We start from the raw sequence: 12732 nt of genomic DNA, 5'->3' as shown, positions 1-12732 counted from the left end.
CAGAAACTGAGGGACAACTGTACATACCACACACAAACATATACACAGTGTGATGATCAAAATGAAATGCAAATTATATTTTAAGCTTTTTTCCCACATTTTGAAAGCACTGAAGTTTCACTATAGAGAAATATTTAAATTCAATGAAGCAATCAACCCACCACCCAAGCTGGTTTGACTCTTTATTCTCCTCTGAATGAAAACATACCTAAAGTGTATCAATATGCCAGGTTTCCTGGCCCTATCCACCACCTCAGATCCACAGCCAAAGAACAGGTTGGAGGGCCTGGCTTTTTGCCCAGGCTTCAGAGATCATCAGACATTCACTTTTCACAGTTTTACTAAACTGAGATAAAATCTCTTCTAAAATTCCTGGCTTTGTGATACTATCTAGATCTCTAAAGCTTTTTCCAAGCTTAAGAATCTTAAAAACTATTTTTCTTCCTATAAGACACCAGTGTAAACTGAGTGCAGCTCCTATATGATAAGATTCTGCCATCTAAAATTATATTTTATCACCATATAGATAGCAAATAATATTAAAGATAGGATCAAGATAGAACTTAAAGCAAATGATAAAATTTAAGTTCAATATAAATATATACATGATTAAATCAAGCCTACGAAGAAATGCAATATCTAAGTTCACACATTCAATGTGCCTACTATGTGTTAGGCACTATTCCTAGTACTGAGAATAAAGCCATGAATGAAGAAAACGGAGTCCCTATAACCATACAATGGGGTGGTGGGGACACACAAGCAATAAACATAGAAATATATAATGCTAGAGGGTGAAAACTATGATGGAGGAACATAAAGCGTAACCAAAAAATGGATATAGTGGAGGAATATTTCAGGCTAAGGAACAGCAAACACTTACGGGGACAGTAACGATTGTGGACATGTTTGAGTAAGCACAAACAGGAGACCCCAGTTCGATTCCTGGGACAGGAAGATCCACTGGAGAAGGGATAGGCTACCTACTCCAGTATTTTTGGACTTTCCTTGTGGCTCAGCTGGTAAAGAATCTGCCTGCAGTGAGGGAGACCTAGGTTAGATCCCTGGCCTGGGAAGATCCCCTGCAGCAGGGAAAGGCTACCCACTCCAGAATTCTGGCCTGGAGAATTCCATGGGCTGTATAGTACATGGGGTCGCAAAGAGTCAGACATGACTGAGTGACTTTCACTTTGAGTAAATACAAAGAGGCATAAGGCTTGCTAATTTGAAAGGTACAATGAACCAAAAGACAACATACTTTGTAACATATTTTTTTCCACACGAAGCCACCTATTCAAAGTATAGTATAAAAGTTTAAAAGTTCATGGTTTTCCATTTAGACAAGCTAACTAGGCTAGGAAAAGTCAGACATTTCCTAAAGGAAGTATTTTTCAAAACCTTTCTAAAACCAATACTGATTTGTCAGAAAAGCCAATACCATACTGTGTTATATAAATATATGTTGTAGTCTGCATTTACCTCTAAACAGAAAAACAAAGGCAAAGACAGAGGAATATGGAGATGCTAAGCACCCATTCTTTCAGAGGGCTCTATTAAAAACAAACAAAAGCAGAGGCCCTTTCTCACTCAGAAAAATAACCACCTGAGAAAAAACTGAAATGCATTAGTCTATAATTACAATAGAAAAACAACAAATACAACTTCTAAAAAGTGAATTTTCATATTTTACATAAGATTAAATGGGCAACAGTATGAATTAATGAAATAAACATATACACTTAACTTTTCCACTCAATCAACTCTATAAAATATTTTTTAATTCCCTATTCCCCTTGACCAAGAAATATACAGTTTGAATTTGTCCTTTTATGTAACTGTAACAAAATTTAAAAGATAAACATCATCCAAGCTAACTTTTACAGCACTTGATTCACCAGGAATTATACCATATAACCCAAAATATGAATTTTAAAAGCCATTAAGACATGCAGAACTTTCTGAATATCACATTTTCTCCCTCAACTCCTTGTTTTGGTTTATAAATCTCAAAGGCTATGTGATAGTTTCCACTAATGGTACATATTCCTATGTTACAAAGATTTAATTTTCCAAACAAATCTAAAAATTATAAAATCATTACTAAATTTTATCTCAGTTTAAGGAATTTTCCTATCTTCTGTTGAGATGATACATGGCTAAAAGTTAAAAGCCTGACAGTACTAAATGCTAGCAAGACTTCAGAACAAGTCGTACTCTCCCACACACTACTGATGGGAATATAACTAACTTATTGCTCTTGTAGCTTACCCACCACAAACTCTTATAATACATCTTATCTTCAGATTTCCTGGTCCACTACTGAAAGTCATGCCAAAAATAAGTTTTCAAGTTTTCCTTACTAACATTTTCATTACTATCACTCCCAACGTTCATGCCCTAAGAATCAACCTCTGGCTTTTGAAGCAAACCAACTGCTAAAGCATACCAAACAGCACTGAACACAATAACAATATCTAAACCTTAAAAATTTATAAAATTGACAAATACTGTCATTAAAAAAAAAAGGTATATCGATATGGGCGATTTCATGGAGTTTTAATTCTTATTACTTACCTCAGTATAACAAAAGTAATATAAAAACATGCACAAAGAGTAACCAATGAGAAGAAAAGGGCTGACTATAGGCACTTTGGAAAATAATATTTAAATCTGTTCTAGGCTCAAATTATGAAAAAGATAAAACAATCTCAACAGATAAACAAATTTTAGAAGACGGTGGTATTTGCTATAGCAATCAGACTGTGTTACCCTTAATAAGTCACCTGTTTTATAATTCTTTCTAATTATATTATTTGATATTATAAATTAATGAACTTCATATAAAAGAAAGGAAAAAAAAGAAAAAGAAAAACTTACTGGGATTGAAAATTCCTCAGCCAAATACTTCAAAGAGGCTGCTTCTCTTGCCAAGAACTTGTTCCTCTCTCTCACGTTGCCCTGAAGTTGTGTATCAAACTCCTTTCTTACCACAGAAGCAACAGAGTCAATAATCACAAGTTTAACTCCTTTTGAAATAATTTCTTCTTCTAAGGATTCAATCCTGTAAAAGCAGAAGATATAAGATAGTGGATGACTTTAAGGTATAATTCTTAAAAACAGAGCAATGCAAAGGTTAACCAACTTTAAAACAACAAATTACTCTTCTCTAAGTTACAGTAGTTAGTGCAGATATTCTCAATAAACATAACTTATTTTCCAGCTCTTCCATACATATTGCATTCTTGTGTAAATAGGCCAAAATGTTTTCCTTTAGATTTATTCCTTGGTTTTTTTCATGATATTGCTAAAGCTCCAGTTTTAGAGAAAAACTACTTACAGTGGCCAGTCTCAAAATGGCCCCCATTTACTCCCATCTCCCGGTATTCACATCCCTATGGAGTCCCCTTCCCAACTGGACCAGGGTTTGTCTGTGGACCAAATGACAAAATAGGCTGTAGAAGGCTACAACTTCCATCCTGGGATCTTTCTCATTGGTCCACTCTCTCTCAGAGCACTTGCTGTGGCGAAGGCAAGATACTGTGGACCAGAAACGCCACCTGCCACATGCGTAAACAAATGATGTTGAGGCCGTCAAGCCATCAGCTACTGAAGCTGCCCCAGCTGTGCACCATGAGGGAATTCAGGATGGAGAAAAGCAAGATACTGGCTCTAGATAGTTAAGGTGCATATCAAAGGAATGATTTCAATGAGCCCAGACTCGCATCTTCCCACACTCAGAAAAGTGCTAAATTCATTAATTCAATATGTCTGATTTGGGGACTTCCATCATGGTCCAGAGGTTAAGACTCCATACTCCCAATGCATGGGGCCCAGGTTCAATCCCTGGTCAGGGAACTAGATCCCACAGGCCACAACTATAGATCCCTTGTGAACCTGCATGTTGCAAGGAAGATCTCATGTGCTAAAACTAGCAACTAAGACCTGGTACAGCCAAATAAATATATATATATATATTTTTTTTAAATATATCTGGTTTTTCTTTAATTAACAGTAATCTTTTTATATTCTGACTACCTGGTTTTTTGTTGCAGAAACTCCTATATCCTGGTTCCTCCCTTACATCCTTAGAGTAGTCCCTCAGAGCTATCAGAGAGGCTGCCCCCCAAGCTTAAGTCCTCAGTATGACCACTGAATAAAACATGATTCTCAACTTTTAGGTTGTGCACTTTTTTGAGTAAACAACATATTGTAAGAAGCCTTATGGAGAGGCTAACATGGTGAGAAATGGAGACCTCTGGCTAGAATCCAGAAAGAAACGGAAGTCTCCCAACAACTACATGAGTGATCCTGGAATTCTCCAAGATCTCCCAGTCTCAAGTGACCCTTGAGATGACTACAGCCCTGCCCAACAGATTAACTGCAAGTTCTTGAGCAACTTTGAGCCAGAAATACCCAATTAAGCTATTCCCAGATAACTAACCCTCAAAAACTAGGTGAGATAAATAGATTATTTTAAGCTGCTAAATTTTGGGGTAATTTGTTAACAGAACAGTAGATAATTAATATACCACGTAATTAGTCAAATCTAAAACATTTTATTCATTTAATTTTTTTTCATTTTTAAAAAAATACTTCAACCAATAGGCTGTGGTAAATAAAGAACACTGAAATGATTTTTTTCTTAATCCTAATATGTAGGGACTTTTTTTCACTCAGAAGCTGAAAACATGAAGAACAAAAGAATAAATCTTCAAAGTATTACTAACATGCCAAAATCTAAAACAGCATACCTTTGTAGAACTTCATCACAGCTGAGTTCCCGGTAAAGATGAACTTTACTGCTTGTCAAAAGTAATTTTTCTTCAGTGTCAAAATATCTGGGAAAACGAGATTCTGCTATCTCAACTAGTCTGTGGAGGGAAAAAATAGCACAAGCAACAATAGTTGATATCTTCTGCCATTTGCAGCAACATGGACGGACTCGGAAAGCATTATGATAAGTGAAATAAGTTAGACAAAGACGAACACTGTACGGTATCACGTACATGTGGAATCTAAAAAATACACAACCATCTGGTGAATATGACAAAAAAAAGCAGACTCGCAGATATAGAAAACAAACTATTGGTTACTAGTAGGGAGTGGGGAGGGATAGTACAGGGGTGGAAGAATTGAAGATACCAACTATTGGGTATAAGACAGGCTCAAGGATGTATTGTACAATACAGGGAAAATAGCCAATATTCTGTAATAACTATAAATGGATAGTAACCTTTAAAATTGTAATAAAAAATTTAAATAAGTCAATATTTAAGGTCACATTGCTAAACCTAAACCTCTAAGGACTTTTACTTAGGAAACTCATAAGCCATAAGTAACACTAGAAAAAAAGCCTTATCAATACAGCAGGTATAAGCAAAATGGCTTCGTATATGATTTTGGAATGGAAGCCCTTCTTTATAATCCCTAAAAGAGTACCAGTCAGAGCATGAGCCCAGCCAGGGCTTTTAGATCTCATCTAGTGGTGAGAAAGCAGTATCTCTGAGGTTTAACACAAAAATGTTATTTTATAAATGACCATCTGACTACCAACTATAAGATGTGTTTAGTAAATTAAGAAAAATGCTTTCAATTTCATGAATGAAATATGTATTTCAATATTATCATTCTAATAATCAGATATCAGTAAATCTCCATGTCTCAGACCAGAAAAATGATTCCTCAATTAAAGCTTAATGCATACTAGATAAATGCTATCCAACTGCTCCTTTGTAAACAGGATACTATTTTCTAAACATATGGATGCTATCCACATTGCCTTTGTGCTTAGTCACTAAGGCAGGTCCAATTTCTTGAGATCCCACAGACTGTAGCCCCTCAGGCCCCTATATTCGTGGAATTCTTCAGGCAAGAATAATGGAGTGGGTGGCCATTCCTTTCTCCAGGAGTTCTTCCTGACCAAAGGATCAAATACTGATCTCCTGCACTGCAGGCCTATTCTTTATAGTCTGAGCCACCAGAGAAGCCCATCATTTCCTTCAGAAGTAAAAAAAAAAAAAAAAACAAACTATTTTCTAAACACTGAATTCTCACCTCAAAGCTAGATCAAATACATGGGGTAGGCTGAGCATTAGAGGTGACAAGTTGAAACAGATGCAACTTTACCATTAATAATATAAGAAATGGAGTAATACTAGAAATTTCAAATATTTCTGGTCAAAAATGTAAATCTTTGAGTGTAACTATCTCTGTCTCTGATAGTTTAGCAGCCCAAAATTTAATCATCCAAGGGTGACTGGGAGGAAGGACTGTAAACACTAAAACCATCCTATATTTTATGTCCCATTTAATGATACAAAAGTATAAAAAGCACTTTTCATTTCTAAATAGTGAGGTCCAAGAAGAGGTCCAACTCTCACATCCACACATGACTACTGGAAAAACCATACTTTGACTAGACAGACCTTTGTCAGCAAAGTAATGTCTCTGCTTTTTAAAATGCTGTCTAGGTTGGTCACAGCTTTTCTTTCAAGGAGCAAGGATCTTTTAATTTCATGGCTGCAGTCACCAGCTGCAGTGATTTTGGAGCCCAAATAAATAAAGTCTCTCACTGTTTCCATTGTTTCCCCATCTATTTGCCATGAAGTGATGGGACCGGATGCCATGATCTTCATTTTTTGAATGTTGAGTTTTAAGCCAGCTTCTTCACTCTCCTCTCACTTTCATCAAGAAGCTCTTTAGTTCCTCTTCACTTTCTGTCATAAGGGTGGTGTCATCTGCATATCTGAGATTAGTGATATTTCTCCTGGCAACCCCGATTCCAGCTTGAGAATCAAGATCCATCAAAGTGAGAACAAAATGGATCAAATGACCATTCAGGAGAAGTACTGGAGAGAGGTAGGCATAGGGATTGGACAAATAATGAGGTAAGTGATGAAAGCAAGAGGAAATGAGACGACACGGGCAAAGGCGGAATGGGCAGATTTTAACAGCTTGGGGAAAATGTGCAAGTTTCTTGATTAGGGAAACTATTTGCTGAGTTAAGTGTTAGTCAGAGAAGTCAGCTAAAAAGCTCTGACCCTTGGAGCCTACTGCTTTTCAACAGGACAGCGATGGTGACATCTGCCGGAAACAGGAAGGTTTTTTTTTTTAGTATTTGGATCTTCAATTGATTAGGAACCAGACTGAGTGTACCCAATGAGATGAGAGTACCTAACTCACTGGTGGCAACAACTGAACAGCTGACAGACAACAATAATTTCCTGACTCTAACACTAGGCTCGATTTCAACTAGTGGCTCGAGTAGTGAAAGACTCTGGAACTTATTTCTGCTCTCTTGTTGCATGTAGGCCCCTCAAAAGCAGGATGGTCAGCGTGTGGACATGAACTATGTGGACATCACAGTTAACCACGATAAGTAACGGTATCGAATGGTTATTTACATACCAATATGCTGTTGTTTTCCTATAAGCTTCTCCAAATGTTTACTCTAGAAAAATGTATCTAAAATACCTATAAATCAAAAACCAAATATAAATGTAATATTCTAGAGGCCTCACATTAATCTAGGACAACCTTTACCACAAAAGTCTTTTTGGTTACAGCAAGCAAAAGATCTTATCTTTTCCTCCCAGACATTAATTACAAAAAATTTGAAAGCAATGCCATCTAGTGGATGTCTTTTTAATAAAAAGCTTTCTTTCCAAAAGGTGCACTTAATACTCATTCATTCAACCAATATTTGAGGACCTATTATATGCCTGGTAGCTTAGTTGGTAAAGAATCCGCCTACAATGCAAGAGACCCAGGTTCGACCCCTGGGTGGGGAAGACCCACTGGAGAAAGAAATGGCAGCCCACGCCAGCATTCTTGCCTGGAAAATCCCATGGACAGAGAAGTCTGAGAGGCTTCTCTCAGTCTTGAAGTCAGTAGGGTCACAAAGAGTCGGACACAACTTAGTGACTAAACCACCACCGCTATATACCACCACCAGGTACCATTCTAGGTGCTAAGGATACAACAGTGAACAAAAACAACAACAACAAAAAATCCTTCCCTCATGGAACTTGCATGCTACTGAGAAAGACAAATAAATATATATGTCAGATGATAAGTGCTTTAAAGCAAAGTGAGTCAGGATCACAGAACAAATTGTAACAGAAGGAAGTAAGGGCTATTTCATGGAAGGTAGTCGGGGAAAGCCTCTTTAATAAGTTGATATTTGAGCGAAAGTTTAAAGGAGATGAGAAAATGAACCATATGGCTATCCAGTGAAACAGCACACAGGAAGACAGAATTACAGCAAGCGCACAAGTCCACTCTTTTGTGAGAAGATAGCAAGTGTGTTGGAGGAATAAACAAGGAGGCTAATGTAGTAGCTGAAACACAGAAACCAGGAGGCAGAATAAAAGGAAATAAGGCCTAAGAGACAGCCAGGGGCCAAAGACACAAAAGATTTTTATGTTTGCAGCTTTGTTTGTTTGTTTTCAAATTTTATTCAATAAGACAGGAAACCTACGATCACGACTGACATGATCTGCCTTTTTTTAAAATAATTTTATTTATTTGTTTATTTTTGGCTGTGCTGGGTTTTGGCTGCTGCGCTCAGGCTTTTCTCTGACTTCAGGGAGCAGGGGCTTCTCTCCAGTTGCAGTGCGCAGGCTTCTCTTTATGGGGGCTTCTCTTATTGTGGAGCACAGTCTCTAGGGTGTGTGGGCTTCAGTAGTTGCTGCATGTGGGCTCACACAGTTGCGCCTCCTGGGCTCTAGACTGGAGGCTCACTGGTTGTGGTGCACAGGTTTAGTTGTTCCGCTGCATGTGGGGTCTTCCTGGACTGTGTCTCCCGCATTGGAAGGTGGATTCTTATCCACGGAGCCACAAGGAAAACCCTGACTTCTTTTTTTATTTTTGAAGAATCACTCTAGCTACCAAATGGAGAATAGGCTCCGGAGGGGCAAGGGTGACAGCAAGATCAGCTAGTGCAGTCATCCAGATAAGAGATGATGACTTGACCTAGAGAATCAGTTCAGTTGAGTCGCTCAGTCGTGTCCGACTCTTTGCGACCCCATGAATCGCAGTACGCTAGGCCTCCCTGTCCATCACCAACTCCCGGAGTTCACTCAAACTCACGTCCATCGAGTCAGTGATGCCATCCAGCCATCTCATCCTCTGTCGTCCCCTTCTCCTCCTGACCCCAATCCCTCCCAGCATCAGAGTCTTTTCCAATGAGTCAACTTTTCGCATGAGGTGGCCAAAGTACTGGAGTTTCAGCTTTAGCATCACTCCTTCCAAAGAACACCCAGGGCTGATCTCCTTCAGAATGGACTGGTTGGATCTCCTTGCAGTCCAGGGGACTCTCAAGAGTCTTCTCCAACACCACAGTTCAAAAGCATCAATTCTTCGGTGCTCAGCCTTCTTCACAGTCCAACTCTCACATCCATACATGACCACTGGAAAAACCACAGCCTTGACTAGACGGACCTTTGTTGGCAAAGCATTGTCTCTGCTTTTCAATATGCTATCTAGGTTGGTCATAACTTTCCTTCCAAGGAGTTAGTGTCTTTAAATTTCACGGCTGCAGTCACCATCTGCAGTGATTTTGGAGCCCAGAAAAATAAAGTCAGCCACTGTTTCCCCATTTACTTGCCATGAAGTGATGGGCCCAGATGCCATGATCTTAGTTTTCTGAATGTTGAGCTTTAAGCAACTTTTTCACTCTCCTCCTTCACTTTCGTACTATCAAGTAGGTAAGCGGTCCTAAGACCACACTGCCATCGCCATCAGAATCAGCCAAAGCCAGGCTATCACTGCCACTACAGGTTGCTCCCTGACTCACTGGTTCAGAAAGACCGATGTTCTGAGTAGTTTGGTAGGAATTAAAGGGCACTAGTGTAGAGTACCTGGTACCCTCAGAAGTGACTTGCACCCAAAGTAGAAATCTTCCTTCAGAAATAAGCTTGGCCATTGCTCCCACATGGTACCAACACAACATATACCTCTCCTTTGCATACTTAGTTATAATAGTTATAATTTTACATTTTTGTGATTACTTGATTGTCTTCCTCCCCTATTGCACTACATCTTTCTTCTCGGTTTTCAAGCTCTTCTGATTTCATGACAACTCAGGAATGTCCACTTCCGCCTCTTACAGTTCCAGTTCTCTATCCCGCCTCCCCAAGTCACCACCTTCCAGAGTCCTGAGCCCCATCTCTGGCTTCCCCAGATCCTTCAGCCTTTCTAACACACAGATCCACTTGCAGTTCTAAGACCTGGGTTTATTTTCCTTTATCCATTTTATTTCTCACAAAGTTTTACTTCGAAAATCACTATTACTACTTACCATTCATATTAGCTTCCTTTTTTATTCTTAACCTCCAACTCCATCTTTTTTTCTAATTATCCCCAATAGGGACAATATAGTATTTATTCAATTCATATATACTGGAAATTTCCATAGACAGGTCACTAATCTATTCATCCATATTCTCAAGGTGTATACAGCATATAGCATCTGAAACTATATCAGACCCTAATCAGAAATCCAATAGGTAAAACAAATAAAAACAGACTTTTTCTGAATCAATCAGAAGAAGGGGATTCAGAATTCTGCCTGTTTGGTATTCCTCTCACCCCAAGGCAGTCCCTAAGTATCTGAAGGTTTAGCACCAGACTATACTATTATCTGGGCTTCCCTGATAGCTCAGTTGGTAAAAAAAAATCCACCTGGAATGCAGGAGACCCCGGTTCAATTCCTGGGTCTGGAAGATCCACTGGAGAAGGGATAGGCTACCCACTCCAGCACTCTTGGGTTTCCCTTGTGGCTCAACTGGTAAAGAATCTGCCTGCAATATGGGAGACCTGGGTTTGATCCCTGGGTTGGGAAGATTCCCTGGAGAAGGGAAAGGCTACCCACTCCAGTATTCTGGCCTGGAGAATTCCCTGGACTGCATACTCCATGGGGTTGCAAACAGTCGGATGCAACTGAGTGACTTTCACTTTCATACTATTATCTAATTATTAACGGTATGGAAATATAATTGCATTCTGTGATGAACATGTATGATTAACATACTGCTCAAAGTCATATAAAAATAAGCTAGCTAGTGCACTGTTGAAGAAAAATATATAACTAATCATTCCAATTCATTCCACAGTGGTTTTAAGTACATCACCCGCAAGGGTTTCTTTTTTTTTTTTAATAAATTTAAGTTTTTTTACTTTTATTTATTCTTTTTCTTTCTATTTACTGTTTTCTTCCTCCTTCTTGATAAAAAGATATTCAGCAATTTATTGATAGAAAATATTTTCCACTTACCCTAAATTCTCTAGTTGTGAATCCTTTAATCTTCCATCACATTAATCCTTCAATTTACTTTCTCATTTGTCTTTTTCCAACAGGTTGTTTGTAAACACAAAATGGAGAGAGTGCTCCATATAGAGACATACAGAAAGCTAAAAATATTCCTCTTTCAGTCTTATTTTTCCTGCTTTATCTCTTTTCCAAATCCATAAACTATCCCAGCTGTGGCAGACACTGTTAATTACCCACCAATATCCATTTCCACTTCTTCCCTGCAATGTGGGAACCTCAATTTGACTCAGGCAGTAATGTTAACCAGCCCCATCAGGCTTGTTACAAATATTTCTCCCCTCATTTTTCCCTCCTCCTCATTTTCCACCCTCATGCAAGGGTGACCAACTGAGAAATCTGGAGAAGGATTCCAAAGCATGAAAAGAAAATCAGCAGAGAAGAAGAGGCAGCTTCCTGATTAAGATACAATGGTTTCTTTCTCATCTCAGCGACACAGAATGGATATCATGCCAAAAATGTACCAGCCCTAGGTCTCTACCACCAATGAGAAGCAGAACCACTGCCAGCAACTCAGGTCTTCCTGCTTTGACAGAAGAAATAAACCTCTTGTTGTTTAAGCCCCTATTCTTTGGGTATTCAACTGCTTGCAGGAGAAAGCTTTCCTGACCTACCCTTCCCAGCAACACCAAATAGGGATCAAACAGTCTTGTAATAGCACAAATGAAACGTGACAAAGCAGGACAAACCTGGTGCCACTCTGTAACCCTCTATGTCCAACTCCAGAAGGCACTATAAAAACACAAGTCTGACATCTATACAAAAGAGCACCGGGACCTTTGATTAGATCTGACCCTAGCACTAGATGACTACACTTTTCAAGCACTGTGAAGAATAGACTAGAAAAGTAAAAACAATATAAATTTCAATCCTTGTCTTCAAATGACCTTCATAAGTTCCTTGTGAGTTAGGAAACATGACTAAGTGACTGAAGTCACTTCAGCAGTGTCCAACTCTTTGTGACCCTATGGACTATAGCCCACCAGGCCCCTCTGTCCATGGGATTCTCCAGGAAGAATACTGGAGTGGGTTGCCATTTCTTTCTCTAGGGGATCTCCCCAACCCAAGGATCAAACCCACATGTCTTACATCTCCTGCACTGGCAGGTGGGTTCTTTACCACCACCGCCACCTGGAAGCCCCTGTAAACTGGTCATTGGATCTGAAACCTTGATCACTTTCTGATTTGATTATTCTGCCATCAGGAAGTACCTCAATGGCTGGTTGCCTTTTTGTGATGCTAGCAGACTTTTCTGTTTATGAACCGTTTTTATTCACACTTCTGACACCAAATGTGTAGGTTTTCTATACTAAGCAATTTTCCAATTCCCTATGGACACTAACTGTGTGTCCTGCAAGTCAGTTCATTTCTAACACTAACTACTAGGAGTTAACTCAGACCCT

At 38.9% G+C, this 12732-nt stretch overlaps 1 protein-coding gene across 4 annotated transcripts in view; it reads right to left on the bottom strand.

Moving 5' to 3' along the window:
• Positions 1–12732, bottom strand: part of RAD51B (RAD51 paralog B) — a 615635-nt gene that overhangs the window by 571314 nt on the left and 31589 nt on the right. For all 4 annotated transcript variants that reach the window (XM_069596891.1, XM_069596890.1, XM_069596889.1 and 1 more), the window contains exons 6-7: positions 4752–4871; positions 2878–3061 (exon numbers count right to left, since the gene is read on the bottom strand). In XM_069596891.1, coding sequence (XP_069452992.1) covers positions 2878–3061; positions 4752–4871 — 304 coding nt within the window. The remainder of the gene's footprint in view (positions 1–2877; positions 3062–4751; positions 4872–12732) is intronic.

This window comes from Ovis canadensis, chromosome 7 (assembly GCF_042477335.2).
Source record: "Ovis canadensis isolate MfBH-ARS-UI-01 breed Bighorn chromosome 7, ARS-UI_OviCan_v2, whole genome shotgun sequence".
Classification (NCBI taxonomy): domain Eukaryota; kingdom Metazoa; phylum Chordata; class Mammalia; order Artiodactyla; family Bovidae; genus Ovis; species Ovis canadensis.
The sequence above is the reverse complement of the archived record's forward strand: the minus strand, read 5'-3'. Positions and strand labels throughout refer to the sequence as shown.